Genomic DNA, 15,413 nt, shown 5'->3' on the forward strand with positions numbered 1-15,413 from the left:
AGCTTCTGTGTCTTCATCAGCTGTGAGATGTGCTCACTGCTGCAGCTGTTTTGAAAGTGTAAAATCATCATGCTGTGCACTGGTCTTGTGTGCATCTCATGATTAACTACTCAGCCTGAGTGCATGCCCTGTGATATGATCTCTAGCCAGAGGGAGGAGTTTGATGTTGTTATGATTTGAGTCTGCAACTAATTTGGTTCTTGTATTAGCTCCAGTGTTGTTAACGAAGGAGTCAGTACAGCAGAGTTGGTATACTTGCTAATTTAAATGACTGTGAGTCTCAGCAAGCAGGCTATATGCTTCCCTTTGTAAAGGAATAATTCACATAGTTTTTAAAAGTTTATTGTCATAGAATCATAGAATAGAATCATAGAATCATAGAATCATAGAGTTGGAAGAGACCACAAGGGCCATCGAGTCCAACCCCCTGCCAAGCAGGAAACACCATCAGAGCACTCCTGACATATGGTTGTCAAGCCTCTGCTTAAAGACCTCCAAAGAAGGAGACTCCACCACACTCCTTGGCAGCAAATTCCACTGTCGAACAGCTCTTACTGTCAGGAAGTTCTTCCTAATGTTTAGGTGGAATCTTCTTTCTTGTAGTTTGGATCCATTGCTCCGTGTCCGCTTCTCTGGAGCAGCAGAAAACAACCTTTCTCCCTCCTCTATGTGACATCCTTTTATATATTTGAACATGGCTATCATATCACCCCTTAACCTCCTCTTCTCCAGGCTAAACATGCCCAGTTCCCTTAGCCGTTCTTCATAAGGCATCGTTTCCAGGCCTTTGACCATTTTGGTTGCCCTCCTCTGGACACGTTCCAGTTTGTCAGTGTCCTTCTTGAACTGTGGTGCCCAGAACTGGACACAGTACTCCAGGTGAGGTCTGACCAGAGCAGAATACAGTGGCACTATTACTTCCCTTGATCTAGATGCTATACTCCTATTGATGCAGCCCAGAATTGCATTGGCTTTTTTAGCTGCCGCGTCACACTGTTGGCTCATGTCAAGTTTGTGGTCAACCAAGACTCCTAGATCCTTTTCACATGTACTGCTCTCAAGCCAGGTGTCACCCATCTTGTATTTGTGCCTCTCATTTTTTTTGCCCAAGTGCAATACTTTACATTTCTCCCTGTTAAAATTCATCTTGTTTGTTTTGGCCCAGTTCTCTAATCTGTCAAGGTCGTTTTGAAGTGTGATCCTGTCCTCTGGGGTGTTAGCCACCCCTCCCAGTTTGGTGTCATCTGCAAATTTGATCAGGATGCCCTTGAGTCCATCATCCTAGTCGTTGATAAAGATGTTGAATAAGACCGGGCCCAAGACAGAACCCTGTGGCACCCCACTAGTCACTCTTCTCCAGGATGAAGAGGAACCATTGATGAGCACCCTTTGGGTTCGGTCAGTCAGCCAGTTACAAATCCACTGAGTGTCTTGGATGCAGTTTTAACAAACCCCAAAGCAGTACTGCAACTTGAGATCTAATCCAATGGGGCAATGTGGGATTGCTACATATGTACACCTAGTCATTTTTGGTTCCCCCACCCATGATACCACATCAGATCTTTTCACTTCAAAAAGCTGCCCCTTTCATTACTCTCCAACATTCTATGCAGCAGTAGGCAGTTGGAAAGGAAAATCAGCAAGCCCTGTGTATATGTACAGAAGCATTTCCTATCCTCAGACAAATTTCTATGGGTCCCAGCCAGTGCTCAAAACTCCCATTGTTCTAGGCGCATTTTGTGACAGGGAATTTCATTAATACAAGCAGTTTCTGAGTTCTGAGAGCAGTACTGCACCTAAGATTAAAACTGCCACTGCTGGAACGAAAGGAGAACCTTTTTCTGCCTCCCCACTTCCAGCCACTCTCTGAGGACTGGAGAAGGGACCCTCATAAGAATATTAAAGGGGATGGGCCAGGGAAGTATGGCTTTGATTTTTGCAGTCTTCAGATGAGGATTAGACCATGTGAAAAACGAATATAAGATTTTAGCTGCAGTTCATTCATTTTCAGCTTTATATTCTTGTTATTAAAAAAGTGGACCTAAACACTCCATTGCAGAACCCATAACCCACGTTTAAAGTGCCATTTAGCTCCTAGCTTTCATATCTCAGTTTCTAACGCTGGTCCCTGTATAGATCTCCAAATCATTCTTACATTTATATGCAGTTTCTCTATCAATACTCATGTGCACAGGTCACCTGATTTAAACAATGGACTTCCCAGAATTCTAAAGATAAGACTGTTGATCTTATTGTGGTTAATGTCCAGGCTGCAGTCCTAATCTAGAAGGATGCTGAATCAGTACTCTGGGTGATATTATCAGTTGAGTGGTTTAAGTACTGTCATGTTTGATTCTAGCAGATTGTCACAGCAACCAAATTAACTATGACATTTTACTATGAGCTCATCTGTAATAAGCCAGAATAACGACAGTGATGAGAACTGCAAAGGGCAAAGGCCAAAGCAAGGGAAAAGAAAAACTCTGGTATGAAACTTGGCTTTTAATCTAAAGAATGAATGCTTCCTCTTGGCTTTGTTAACCGCTATAAACTAGATTAAAGAGGGGAGGGGAGAGCAGTCTCCCTCAGACTTAGTTAAACTTGTTCCAAAGCAAAATGGTGTTTCGGGGGGGGGGGCGGGGAGAGAAGAGATGGAGTGTTATGTTTGAAGCTAAATTTCATTGGTGGCCAAATTATTCATGCTGCTTGCAAATAATTTCCCTGAGAGAAGTAGGGCAGGAAACTCCCACAATAACATTCACAATGAGAGTGAGAAACCAGCCAAACAGTGCTTGTGACATGTGACAAGCCAGACCAATGTGCCTCTGAGCAGCTGAAGGAATGTTTCCTGGCAATTGTTCTCAGAGAAACGAAAACCTCCTTTCAGAAGAATGTAGAGCTTGTTGCTGTGAGTTAATGCTGTTTGTCATGACCCAAACACATTTGTAGATGGTGATGGGCTGTGTAACTTCTGCCAAGCCAGTCTTTCTGCCTGTATATTTTCAGACACCAAATCTGCTTTTGTGTGTACCTCCCTCAGCTTTAGAATCTACTGTTTACTGCCCTCTCTTTTTTACACGCTTCCTGGTGATCTTCATGTATTAACAGATAGTTCAGTGTTCCCCAACCTAGCCCTTTCTAGATGTTTTGGAGCAAGAAGGCTGCTGAGGTTTTACCTGTTCCTTTTTCATCTCTGGTCTTCAGGCAACCTTTGCCAAAAAGAAGCTCACCTCCGTAATCTGGAGGTAGGTCTCAGCTGGCCAAGAAAATTCCAAAGTGGTGCTCTGCCCTTTGATTTCAAGCAGGGAGACTGAACAGGGTCAGGCAGTACTAGTTCTGTCACTAGAATGGGAAACGCAGTCCAGACTCTGCTCTCATGCAAACCACAATTAACTCTGCCAGTCATTGGATACATTGCCCATCATCACTGGAGGGACAGAGGGCAGAAGTGAGTAACCTCCCAACCCCAGGCCTCAAGCCTCCATCAGCTCTTGAGCTCTGGTGGAGAGTGCATGGCTCTACCTAGAGATCCTTGCCTGGGTCAGGCACCTGGCGCCTCAAGAACCAAAGGTTTTACAGAAAGAGGAAAAAATGCAGCAGTTCCAGGTGTGAGTAACTAGATCTAGATGTTAGATCTAGATGCACTGTTCACATTAGTGTAGTTCTCTCTCAGTGTCCCATGTAAGTGATGGCACATAATTCTGCCAGAGGTGGAACAAAAGTATGGGCAAAAAGCACTAATCGTCTTCCTGTTCTCTGAGTCATACAGTACTTGCCCAGTCTGAGCATAGAGAATTGCCATGGATTGCCAGCAGCCCCCTCAGTGATTGAAGAATAGAAGGCCTTCAGGTGCAACTGAGGGTGATATTTCCCACTGCTCATCTTTCTATGGGTGCTTCAGATTGATCTTCTCAGAGGGGGCTCAGCTTTGCTACAAATACTTTCTGAGGTATGTGAGTTCCTTTGGGAGATTATCTCAATTTTGGTTCTCATAAAGCAGTTCTTGGAGGTGAGATCGTAATGGAGGATTTTTGGAATTACGAAGTGGGTTGTAAACTGCTTCCTTTTATTCAACTTCAGCCCAATTTTCTCAACACAGTCTCTTGGGACAATTTCTTTTGTAAGACCCAGAGCTTCCAGGATATCTTTCTGAACCTGAATGAGAGATGGAGATCTTTGTCGGCCTCCACTCAACTCAAGAATGATAGAACATATTGATCTTCCTCTATTGGTGTGCCTGATATCTGCTTTGGACCTAGTTTTTCTTCAGTATTTGGTCAATTCCTATAAGGCCTCCCTAGTTGTTGCTTTTTAAAAATATTGGCTCTTCCAACTTTTCATACATGGCTTGAAGGAGACAAAGAAAAATCCTGTTCTTTTCCTGCCTATTGTCATGCCAGTGAAGGGGTTTTCCCCTATGTTTTCTGTTTTGGACTAGAGACTTATAGATGCAATATAGATACCATACTAGAAGCCAGGTTCTGTTATCTTACTCATGATCAAGGATGCTGTGAACTGATGGGACCTGCTTCCACTGTAAAGTAAGCACAATCAACATGGCTACCTCTCTGTTGCCTACATAGGGGGGAACAAAACAAAACAAAGGCAGTGCCATGTTTGTAACTGCTGAGAAAGTTTTGACCTGCTGAAAGAGCCATTGCTATGGAGACCTAATGACAAGATAATTGAATGGAACCTCTCTGCTTTCCATGTTTCTCACACTGATGCTAGCAGGGTCAGAGCCCCTCAGACTTGCATTTCCCTTCAGGTCCATGCAAATCTTTATTGGACTAAAGACCCATTTTCCTCACAATGTCATCCCCCCTTAAATAAATTATCTGGAAGTCAGTCAGCTCCTCTCATAAAGGTGTCAGTTTTCACAGTAGTTTAGTCACTAGGCATTGTGTAAAGCAGGCAGATAAACAAACCACCTTCAAAGGAAGGAAGCAAAAGGCTTTTGTATTGGTGTATTTTGTGCTCCAAATATAAGCAATAACTTTATACCAGGCTATCTGTTCCATTTGGTTTGTAAATAGATGCTGGGAAGGGAGAAGAGAGTATAATTTTATGGGCGGTTTTAGTAGCTGTCTAATTTTTAGGACCACATTATGCACCTGTGCTATTTGCATTCAATAAATGAGATCTGGGTATATTTTAAAGCACATCTGTATTTATGATTCTTAATAGCAAAATAAAAACCAATCAGGATAATCTTATTCTCAGTTTCTCTTTGTGTTGCTGGGGGGGAAAACCAATGACCTTTCTGATCTAAACAGCATGTTCATAAAAGCAGCACACATGGTGGTGTTTGTTTCCATTTACTGTTCTGCATATTGCAGAAGCACAAGGCTATTTTATATTTCAGGTCACAAATGGACTCGGTGCCTTATAAAGTCAGCCACTGTGTATGCAAAATAAACCCCACAGATGCCTGACACAGACTAGAATGAGGACAGGTCTGATGAACTTAAAGCTTTACTAACTCACTGGAAGGAGAGCCAGAAAACAGTGTTTACACCGAAAGTAGCTTTCCCTTTTATCTGTGTGCAATGCACTCAGTCTGTAGAGTGCACCCCACTACCAGGATCACCAGACTTTTGAAAAGGAAGTTATGAAGATTGAAAATGGGTCACCATAGCAGTGAGGTGTATGGCATCCACCACCGCAACCCAATGGAGGATCATTTTGGGCCTGCTATCAAAACAGTATTCTTTTTTCTTCTTATTTGCCAAAATAGTTTCAAAAGCAACCCAAAAAGTCACTTAGGAGTATCCAGAAGAATAGGGATGGTAGGAAGGATGCATGGGTAGGTAGGTAGATGAAAATCATTTACCTGTAAAATTGTTCATACTGGAGTGTTCCACATTCTCGGCGCTTATGCACCAGAACTGTTGACTAACATCCATTCTATTTTCTCATTCAGTTTGACCATTTGTTGGACCATAACTAGACAAGACCAGCTTTTCTGGAGTGTACTCTGTGGTCTAAAAGTGAGGCTTTGCAAAAAAAATTCTGGTTGTATCACAGGTCATATGTTTGCCATTTCCAAGGAACCTGCTGCATCTTTCTTTCAGCATCTCCTCTTTCACTTACCAAGTTTTGGGGCATAGACCTAGAAATAATGTTGACATTAAAGCATGAGATTAAAGTTATGAACATTTTTAATGGATTTAATTTCACACCAGAACTAGAATCTGGTAGTAAGCAGATCTCCTTATCGTGGTCTGTAATTGGCCATCTATTCTATGTCTTTCTTGCTTACATGAGTCAATATCTGTAGAGCCCTTTTACTATGTGCGTCGGAGTGCATTTCATTGGGAAGTCTGCTAATGAAGCTGTACATCAGAGCATAGCAAAACCAAAGGGCCAAAGCCATGGAGTAATGGCATTTGGCTGCTTTTCAGACATGCAGTGCTGAAACTTCTGCCAAGTGTCACTGCATCATTAAGTTTCAGAGCGAGTTGTCAGTCCATGAATGGAAGAACACAAATTATGTCTGGTGTGTGTTCATAGAGAAGCTGCAGGTTCAACACAGTCAGAGCAGCATAATTGTCAAATCAAACAATAAAGCCATTTTCAAATGCCATAAATTCTTCATCCCACATATTTAAGGAAAGTAATAATTAATCATTCACACCTTGGGCAAGACTTGAAGGCAAAATACTTTATAGAATGCAAAGTCAAAGTTCCTTTTTTACTCTCCAGCAAACATTGCTGTATACAAGTGTGAAAAGGAATGGGAGAAATATACAACTGGTACATGACTTCTAGATAGGAAAAATCATATTTTGCTTTCTAGCAGCTACCAGTGGGCTTTTTAGAAACAATGAAGGCAGCTGGTGTATTGTAGTAGCTAAGAGTTTGAGCTGTTAACCCAAAAGTCCCTGGTTCTGATCTTGCCTCTATCACAAGCTGATTAAGTGCCTTTAGGCAGCTATGATCATTTCCCCCCATCCATAAGCACCAACTTGAGCAGAAGATTGGGAAGGCTGATGATGCACACGTGATGTCAAGAGGAGCCAGAGGCGGAGCTGAACTGGTGGTGGCACAGTTGTGGTCCTTCTCCCAATGCTTTGCCTCCTCCTCCGACACTGGTCCAGGGCTCCTTCCCCCTACCTTTCTCCTGTGTGGCAAGAAGCTGAGTGTGACAAAACATGTGGTCTGGGCTCTGCCCCCAGAATAATTTTTTTGGGGGGTGCAATGGACCAGAGCCCCCTAGAGTTGGCACATATGAAATCCGCCCCAATTGTCCTTAACATGGGGGGGTATTTTCTTGGAGGGACTGAAAGAACCTGGGTCCCTTTAGAGCTGGTGCCTGTGCTCCCACCCAAATCTTCAATATGTACATTATAATAAAAACATACTTATAGGTTGTTATAAGTACATCTGATAATTATATATCTGGTATGGTGTATGAGAAATGTTCTCACTTTAAACAGTAACCAGTATTCAGAGATGTACTGAACGTGGAGGTTCCATTTATCTGCCATGGGTGTTAATAGGCTTATCTTCCATAGAATGGTTTTAAGCATTTTTTTTTAAAAAGGCCATTTAAGGTTGAGCATAAAATTTACATGCAGTTAAATTCTGCCTCTCATGAAACTCTTTAAATCATGAGCAGTGGTCAAGGATGATAGGAGCTGGAAACCAACAACACCTGAAGATCTACAGATTCTCCATCCCTATTTTAAATGGTTAAAGGCCAATATATTTTCTAGCTGCTGAACAAACTTCTGTCTGCTTTCTGTGCGCTTTCCCAGACTTCCACCCCCCATTGTATCAAATGGGCAATGAATCCCCATATTAATATATAAGTTGTATATTCTAAATCATAGTACACTTTTAGTGACAGAAGTATCCTGTTTTCCGTACTTTGCAGTATTATGGGATAAAAATTCAGTGTAATTCCTGCAAAGTGTTCTGATACCATTTTTTTTTAGGTTGTTGGGGATTCCTATAGCTGTTGTGTAGTTGCTGTAGTGAAGTTCAAGTAGCATGATGCTTTGTGGCTGTCCCTTCCTTTCCTGTTTCCCCTGTCTGTGGCACTATTTGTATTGTTTTAATAGCTTGTTTATGTGGTTGTGAATGCATCTGCATAACCTGAAAAGCTGGAAGTAAAGGTTTTTATATTACTGATAGTGACCCTGAAGAGCGGGGTGGGGTGCCGGGTGAGATGCATTCTCTAGGGTGATGTCTGTACATCTCTCATGATCAAAAGTACAAGAACCCCAGACAGGAGCAGTCTGGGATGTAGGGTGAAAGCACAAATTTGTTGAACAACATTTGCAGGACCAGATGGGAAATTAAAGTACATGAATGTTCACAAAACCCCTGAGTTTTATAAATATACCACATCACACTCCTAAATATATATATTTTTGTGCTCCAAGGGCCTATCGAAAGGCTGCTATATATTTTCTTCTGTGCCTGTTTGAGCTCCTTCCTAACAATCAAGCACTTGGCTGCTAGTGCTGTGAACCCACCCAAGCCATTAATTTTCCTTTTACAAGCTGTCCCGTGTGTAAACTGCATCAGTAAGGAAACTAGCAATGGCCCCCTTCCAGCATGCACCTGGTGCAGCCCAGATCTGGAATTTGGTTGCATCAGTTGGCTGGCTGGCTCGGATTAAATTTCTAATCAGACTGAAGAAGAAAGATGATTTGCCATATCCGAAACACTGCTGTTACTGCCTTTGCTTGGGTGAATTTACTGAATCAAAATTAAACTTCATGCTATCGTTTCCCCTTTCATGATGTCCCTGCAAATTGATGATTATGTTTTTCATGCTTATAAACTGTTGGCCTCTAATCACTTGGATCATTTACAGTGTGCACTGGTCTAAAACAAAATACAGTTTGGTTTCTTCTCAGAGCTTTTGTTGATCAAAAACACTGCAGTGCCCTCTACTGCTAATCCTAGGAAGTGCAGATCAGATGGGTTTGCAAAGTCAAACTCTGAGTGTGTAGTTAAGCTTTGAAGCACACTCAAAGTAAAATGTTCATCTTGTTTTCTGAAGATCTATCTATCTATCTATCATCATCTTTCTCTTTGGAATAGAGACTTCAAATCCTTGTTTTTCTCCAAGCTTGGTAGCAATAATAAACTTAAATTGAAGAAAGTAATTATTAATAGTATCATTACCATTATTTATATTTCTAATTTTAATGCTGTTTATTTTCATGTATTGTAAACTGCCAGCCCACAAAAAGTGATGTTTTTTGCATTAAAGAATGCTACAGTTTGCCACAGTAGTCGAAAGGCAGAGTTACATGCACAGCATAGAATATATTACCACTTGGTAGAAGTGTTGTATTAATTTTCTATGCTGACAGCCTGGGGAGGGAGGGGGAGAAGAGAGGACATTCTTTGGCACATTTCCCCCTTTGACCCTGTAACTTTAACTCTTTTGTTCTCCATACATATTTTTCTGCATCAGTCACAAGAAGCTCGTTTCAGAGCATTCAGGCTGGAGCTGAGCTAATGCCATTGTTTAAGTGTGGCTGGTGCTGAGATACAGTTTCTCTTGCTGGCTTCAGTGTGCATTCATAAGAAAAGGAGCAGGGAGGGGGCATTTGATGCTTCAGATCCTGACTTACTGTGAGCCAGATAACCAGGGCTGGTCCTACCATGAGGCAGAGTGAGGCGACTGCCCCAGACAGCAAATGCTGTGTGTCCTTGCCCTCCCCCAGCTGCCCCCCTCCCCATTTCCCTCTGTTGGAAGACAGAGCTCTGTGTGCTGTACAGCCTGTCCTGTGCCCCCTAAGTTAGCCTTCTGCCCTCAAGGTACAGTGGTGGAGGACACTGGCCTGTTGCCAGTGTGGAAGTAAGATTCAACTGTTGGTTGGGTCAGTACATGGAAGGGCAGGGGCAGATGGTGCATTTTTGTCCTTCGTTTGAGGCAGCCAGCCCTGCAGACAACTCCCAAGACACGTCAGACGTTTGCCACAATCATTCTGTTTCTGTTTTGTGTTTTAGGTTCTCTCTTCATAAATCAAGTTCTGAAGAAAGTGCTGTCGGTCAGTATACTTCACCTTTATTTGGTCCTTTCTCCACCCCTTCCCAATGCCTTGCTTTTTGCATACCATCAGCAGTGTTGATCTACCTTGCTGTTTCAACTCTCTTGCAGTAATGTCACATGTTTTGCTACCTGCTTGTGGGGGGAAAGGGGGAGGTTTTTCAACTTCCTTCTCATCTTTGAGGATTATTCCTTTAGAATAGTACTTCCTTATACATTTTATAAGTGTTATAGACAGAGGTGTGGGATAGTTTTTGTTAATCACTGAAGTCATTTTGTCCAGAAGAGGAGCACAGCCACTCTTTTCCTCCTCCCTTAAAGAAAACAAATGTATTGGAATCTTCTGGTACAATTTATTTAATTCACTTGCATCTCAGTGTTTGCTTTAAATAGGGATAGCTGTTATTTATCATTTATTTATAGATCTCATTTTTGCACTCAAGTGCAAAATAAAATAACTAGGAAGCCTGCTTGATGTAGAAATATGACTAATGGTCATGCACCACTTTTAGATTACACAAACAAATTGAAATTGCATTTTCATATTAACTTTTAGGTAGCTTTTAACTTTGAAGGTTTTTTAGGTGAACTAAAAATAAAAGTTCAGTATGATCTATATTGTTAGTTAACATGAACATAAAAAATGTGTGTTCATTTTCACCTAGCATAGTATTTTTTGGTTGCTTGTTGCAAATGGTCTACAGCCTTCCTTTTCCTAAATAATGATTGCTTGTGACAGCTATTTATGGCATTCTTTCCAAGTATGAATTAAAATTAAAAAACACGCCCAAAAATAACTGAAACAGGATGAGGGAATGGGTTTCCTTTGAAAATGTATACATATTTAAACCTCTAATGTATCTTGTGTTCCCCTTTAGGTAAAGCAGATTGGAAAAAGAAGAATAGGTATTTCTGGCAAAACTTCAGAAAGAATCAGAAGGGACTAATGAGGCAGTCTTCAAAAGGTACAGCTTTTTTAGCATTGCTGTGTTTTAATATTTGTTACATTTAGTTCTGAGAATAGTTTATATAGTGAATTGAGCCTTCAGCAGGATTTACATACTAAACTGCAATAATTTAACAAGGGTAGTCTTAATTTTTTGACAGTACTCTTTTGTTCAATTAATTCCACTAGGTTAGAAAGGCAGGTTATATACTGCTGCCTGTCAGACGCTGTCCAATTTAACAGAAGCTGCTTTATCTCTGAGAACTATTCCATACCAAACTAAAGTTCAGCAATAGATGAAGCTGTTTCATAGTGTGATTGCTCTGTTCTTAGAGCAAAACTTTATTCATTAAGGAATACAAAAGCAGCCTCCTCCTGATCATCAACTTCTCGTGTGTGTGCATGTGCGTGTGCGCGCGCGCGTGCACCCACAGCCTTCCCACTGCTCCCCGGGGCTGACGGTGAGGGAAGCTCGGCTTTCCCCACCACCAGCCTCACAAGCTCGGGGAGCAGCCTTTCCGCTGCTGCCTGACTTGCTCTTTGGGGAAAGCCAGCCCCAAAGAGCAGGTTGGGGAGCAGCAGAAAGGCTGCTCCCCGAGCTTCTGGGGCTGGCGGTGGGGAAAGCCGAGCTTCCCTCACTGCCAGCCCCGGGGAGCAGCGGGAAGGCTGCGCACCTGTCGGATATTCCACATTTCACAGCATACTCTTAATCCCAATTTGTGCTACTGGACTGGTTCGGTATAAGAGTTGTCCATCTGCCAAAGTCTACCAGGCTCTTCTGAAGGTACAGTAGTTGAGAAGCTTCTCGGGTGGTGTTCCTACCAGAAACAGCAAGTATAGGACCCCAAAATTGGGCAGGTCGAGGGTGGAGCAGAGCTAATCATGGACCTGATAGATTGAAAGCTGCTCAGTCACCCCCTTGTACAGTTGTACTCACAAAAATACATTATGCAATCATTAAAATATCACTTAAATATGTTAAAATATTAAGTAGATTATAAATGCTTTTAAATAAATGAATGAAACCACAGTTTAAAACAGCACCATCAAAGTCCAGTCATTCTGCACCCTAAGCATAAAATATAGGACAAATACCATCTTATTCCATCCGTATTTGTTATATTACCCCTTCAAAGACAAATGTTTCCTAAGATGATAAATGATAGGTTGAAAATATGGCAGATTTGTACAAAGGATGGTAGGAATCGGTTTGCAATGCAGAAAATCTCTTGACCCAACATACCAGGCTTTGGATTAGCATTTCCTTTGCTGCTCTGTCATTGTCTGTAATGATTTCCAAGTATAATAAATATATTCTAGGACATGCCTTCTTTCTAAGCTCTATTGATTTGAGGAAGCAAAATAGGTCACTAGAGAGGAATATTTTAGCATTGCTCCTGTCATCAAGCTGTGGGGTAAAACTGGCAATGGCTCTCCTGGCATGGCTGCTGTCCTTGGTCTCTGACAGTGTTAAGATCAACATATTTCACAAACCCAAATAAAAATGTTGCCATGTATCTCAAAATTTTGAAGGAGGGAGTTAAGTAGCCCAAATAGCTTGACTAACATAGGAACCAGATTTCTGAGGTCAGTAGCCTGGGAAGATCATGATTTGGTACACTTTATCTCTCTCCCCCCCCCCCCCATTTTGCTTTGTTTCTAAAGATCTTTATTCTTCTTTTGTGTCTTCAGGGGAGGATGTTGGTTATGTGGCAAGTGAGATCACAATGAGTGACGAGGAGCGGATCCAACTAATGATGATGGTTAAGGAGAAGATGATTACTATTGAGGAAGCGCTTGCAAGGGTATGTGATGAAATACATACTATTCAGCCTTATTATTCCTTGATATGTCAGTTATATCAGTGAAACACTAGAACCTTGTAAATAGGTTGCCATAATTTCTGAGAACAATGCTAGGTGACTTTGTGGATTGGGATAGAAGCAGGGGTTGCTTATACATTAGCGTCCTGTCTGACCAGGCCCAAAGATTCCGTATGAAAGCAGTTCTGTGAATAACAGCACGATCCTATACATTTCTACTCAGGTGTAAGCCCCATTAAGTTCACTGGGCTTACTCTGAGATAACTGGTTATAGAATTGTACCGTAAGTGGTTTTAAAAGGTTTGGGAATCACAGTTCCACAGTATGGTGCTAACCTGAATAATCATGTGGTAAGTGTATGCATATATGGGTGAGTAAGTGAATTGCATTATAGCTTAACTAAGCATTAAAGCTCAGCCACACACTGATAAGATTGTCGACTCTGCAGTTAAGACTTAATGAGACTATGCTTTGAAGCTAACAATTCAGTTCACACATAACTTACTCTCTATTAACCTTCAGAGGGCTGATTTCTCGCTTTTGTCACTAGAGTACTGTACTAAACAACATATTTAAATATAACAGAGCTGAGTAGTATGTATTTGTGTCTGGGATTTTTTCTGAACTTTCCAGAGCTTGCTTCTATCTATCTATCTATCTATCTATCTATCTATCTATCTATCTGTATTATCACAACAATATGTGATAATATGAGCAAACCAGAAAGCAGAATAATGGGGGGAGGGGGTTGAGAAAATGGAATAGGTTAAACCACATGCTTTAGCAAGGTAGAAAACCTTTGGTCTTATTTTCATTTCAGCTTAAGGAATATGAGGCCCAACATCGGCAGTCAGGTAGCATGGACTCTGCTGAATGGCCTGATAGTCCTTACCCATCTTTTGACGGTTCCTCCAATTGTAATGTGAGTATCAGTCTCTACAATGCAGTTGCATATATTGTTTACATTGACATAAGGCAGTTGAAAGGGAAGCAAGAAGCATGGAGAATGTTCGCCTCAGGCATGATGGTCCCATTCCTCATTGAAAAGGAAAGATCCCTCCACTTTTAAAAAAGTTTCAACTCTCTTCAGTTGAATCTCATGGATGTTGGATATAGTGCTGGTATTCTTTTAGCCTTTGTTCAGCACAGTCTGTGTTCTGCCTGAGTTGCAGGTTCTCTTCACACAACACCTTTTTTAACCAAAAGTTTGCACATATTGCCTCTCAGCCGGTTGTGTGTATCTGCGCTTGTAGATAGGGTGTGGTTTTGTGGGTGCAACTGCAAAAGTAAATTTCGAAGCACTTGTGGTGTCATGCCAGAAACAATCTTGCTCATGACATGGCAGAAGCTAATGTTTCCATGGGTGCCAGGTATCCACTGTTCACATGGATGCAGCCCTAAATTAAGCTGCCATGTCACATTAAGCTTCCTCTAGAGCTCTACTAAGATATAAGCATTTCTGTGTCAAAACTCAAGTGTGTTTCCATCTTCAGATTCCCCCAAAGCCTCACTTTTTCCACTTGAACATTTTGGCTGTTATCCTGTGGCTAGATAGATATGCCTGCTTGTTTGGACTTTCACCCTGCTCTATTGCAAAGTATACATTATAATGATTATCTGAGAACATGTCATACTTGATGCACGTTGTTGTTGAAAATATAGCAATTGACATTAATACCATATACTTTGTTTCTAATCCTTTCCTGTAATAGTGCAGTTCTAGGCTTGTTCTACTCAGAAGTAAGTCTTAGTGTGTTCAGTTCACCTTCAACTCTCACAAATGATTTTAGAACTGCAGCCTAAAATCTTTAAATGGTTTTGTAATCCCAATTCGAAATGATGCCTTCCCTAACCATGTAATTATTGAGGAAAGAAGTTCTAGTGAACAGCCTTCAAACTGTGAAATGTAGCTTTAAAAAACAAAATAAAAATAAACTGCAAGACAGATTTGCATTGCATGTGGCTGAGCATCACATTTTTTTTGCAAAAAGGGAAAAATGCCATTGACATGTGTCATGCTGAAAAGATTTAATTTCTATTGATCTTGCTTCTTCCTCTCAACCTTCTGTCATTTACGCGATTTTTTATTGGCAAATTGGGATGTTCAGTCCCTTGCCTGCCAGGCTAAAATACAAAAACAATTAGCAAAGGACAGGGTGCCACCTCCCCTGTGTCAGCAGAGAAGCTGCCCTCTGTTGTCACTATACTGTTAATTCTAAGCTCAGTTTGGAGGACTCCATTTATTCTATTTCTTTTGAATGTGCCAAGCCAACAGCTGTATTGGCATTGTGCCAGATACATGCAGATTAACATTTAATCTTCTCATTGTGTGTCCAGTTCATACTTTAGGAAGTATGCATTATTAAAGACTTTATCATTCCAGTCATGTCTTTCCTTTCTGATGTGAAGTTAATGTTCCTGGATCAGGCTTGCATGTTTTCTTCTTTCATCCCCCCACTCCCATACCTTCCCCCCTAATTTAAAATGCATCCAAATTTTCTTTTGGAAACAAGGACTGCTCTTGTTGGGCCTTTTCAGAGTTTTTAGTTATGGCAAGCAGTTTATATCTTGCAGAGCTAAGTCCCTCTCCTAGAATTCTCCATGATACACTTACAGGTGTGTGTTGCCT

At 41.3% G+C, this 15,413-nt stretch overlaps 1 protein-coding gene across 10 annotated transcripts in view; it reads left to right on the forward strand.

Moving 5' to 3' along the window:
* Window positions 1-15,413, forward strand: part of SASH1 (SAM and SH3 domain containing 1) — a 540,145-nt gene that overhangs the window by 470,907 nt on the left and 53,825 nt on the right. For all 10 annotated transcript variants that reach the window (XR_014546724.1, XM_083607936.1, XM_083607939.1 and 7 more), the window contains 4 exons: window positions 9,976-10,016; window positions 10,894-10,980; window positions 12,654-12,766; window positions 13,605-13,706. Coding sequence is in view for 9 of the 10 variants with exons in the window: in XM_083607936.1 (XP_083464062.1) it covers window positions 9,976-10,016; window positions 10,894-10,980; window positions 12,654-12,766; window positions 13,605-13,706 (343 nt within the window). In the remaining variant the exon portion in view is untranslated. The remainder of the gene's footprint in view (window positions 1-9,975; window positions 10,017-10,893; window positions 10,981-12,653; window positions 12,767-13,604; window positions 13,707-15,413) is intronic.

Source organism: Podarcis filfolensis (genome assembly GCF_964270895.1).
Source record: "Podarcis filfolensis genome assembly, chromosome: 3".
Classification (NCBI taxonomy): Eukaryota; Metazoa; Chordata; class Lepidosauria; order Squamata; family Lacertidae; genus Podarcis; species Podarcis filfolensis.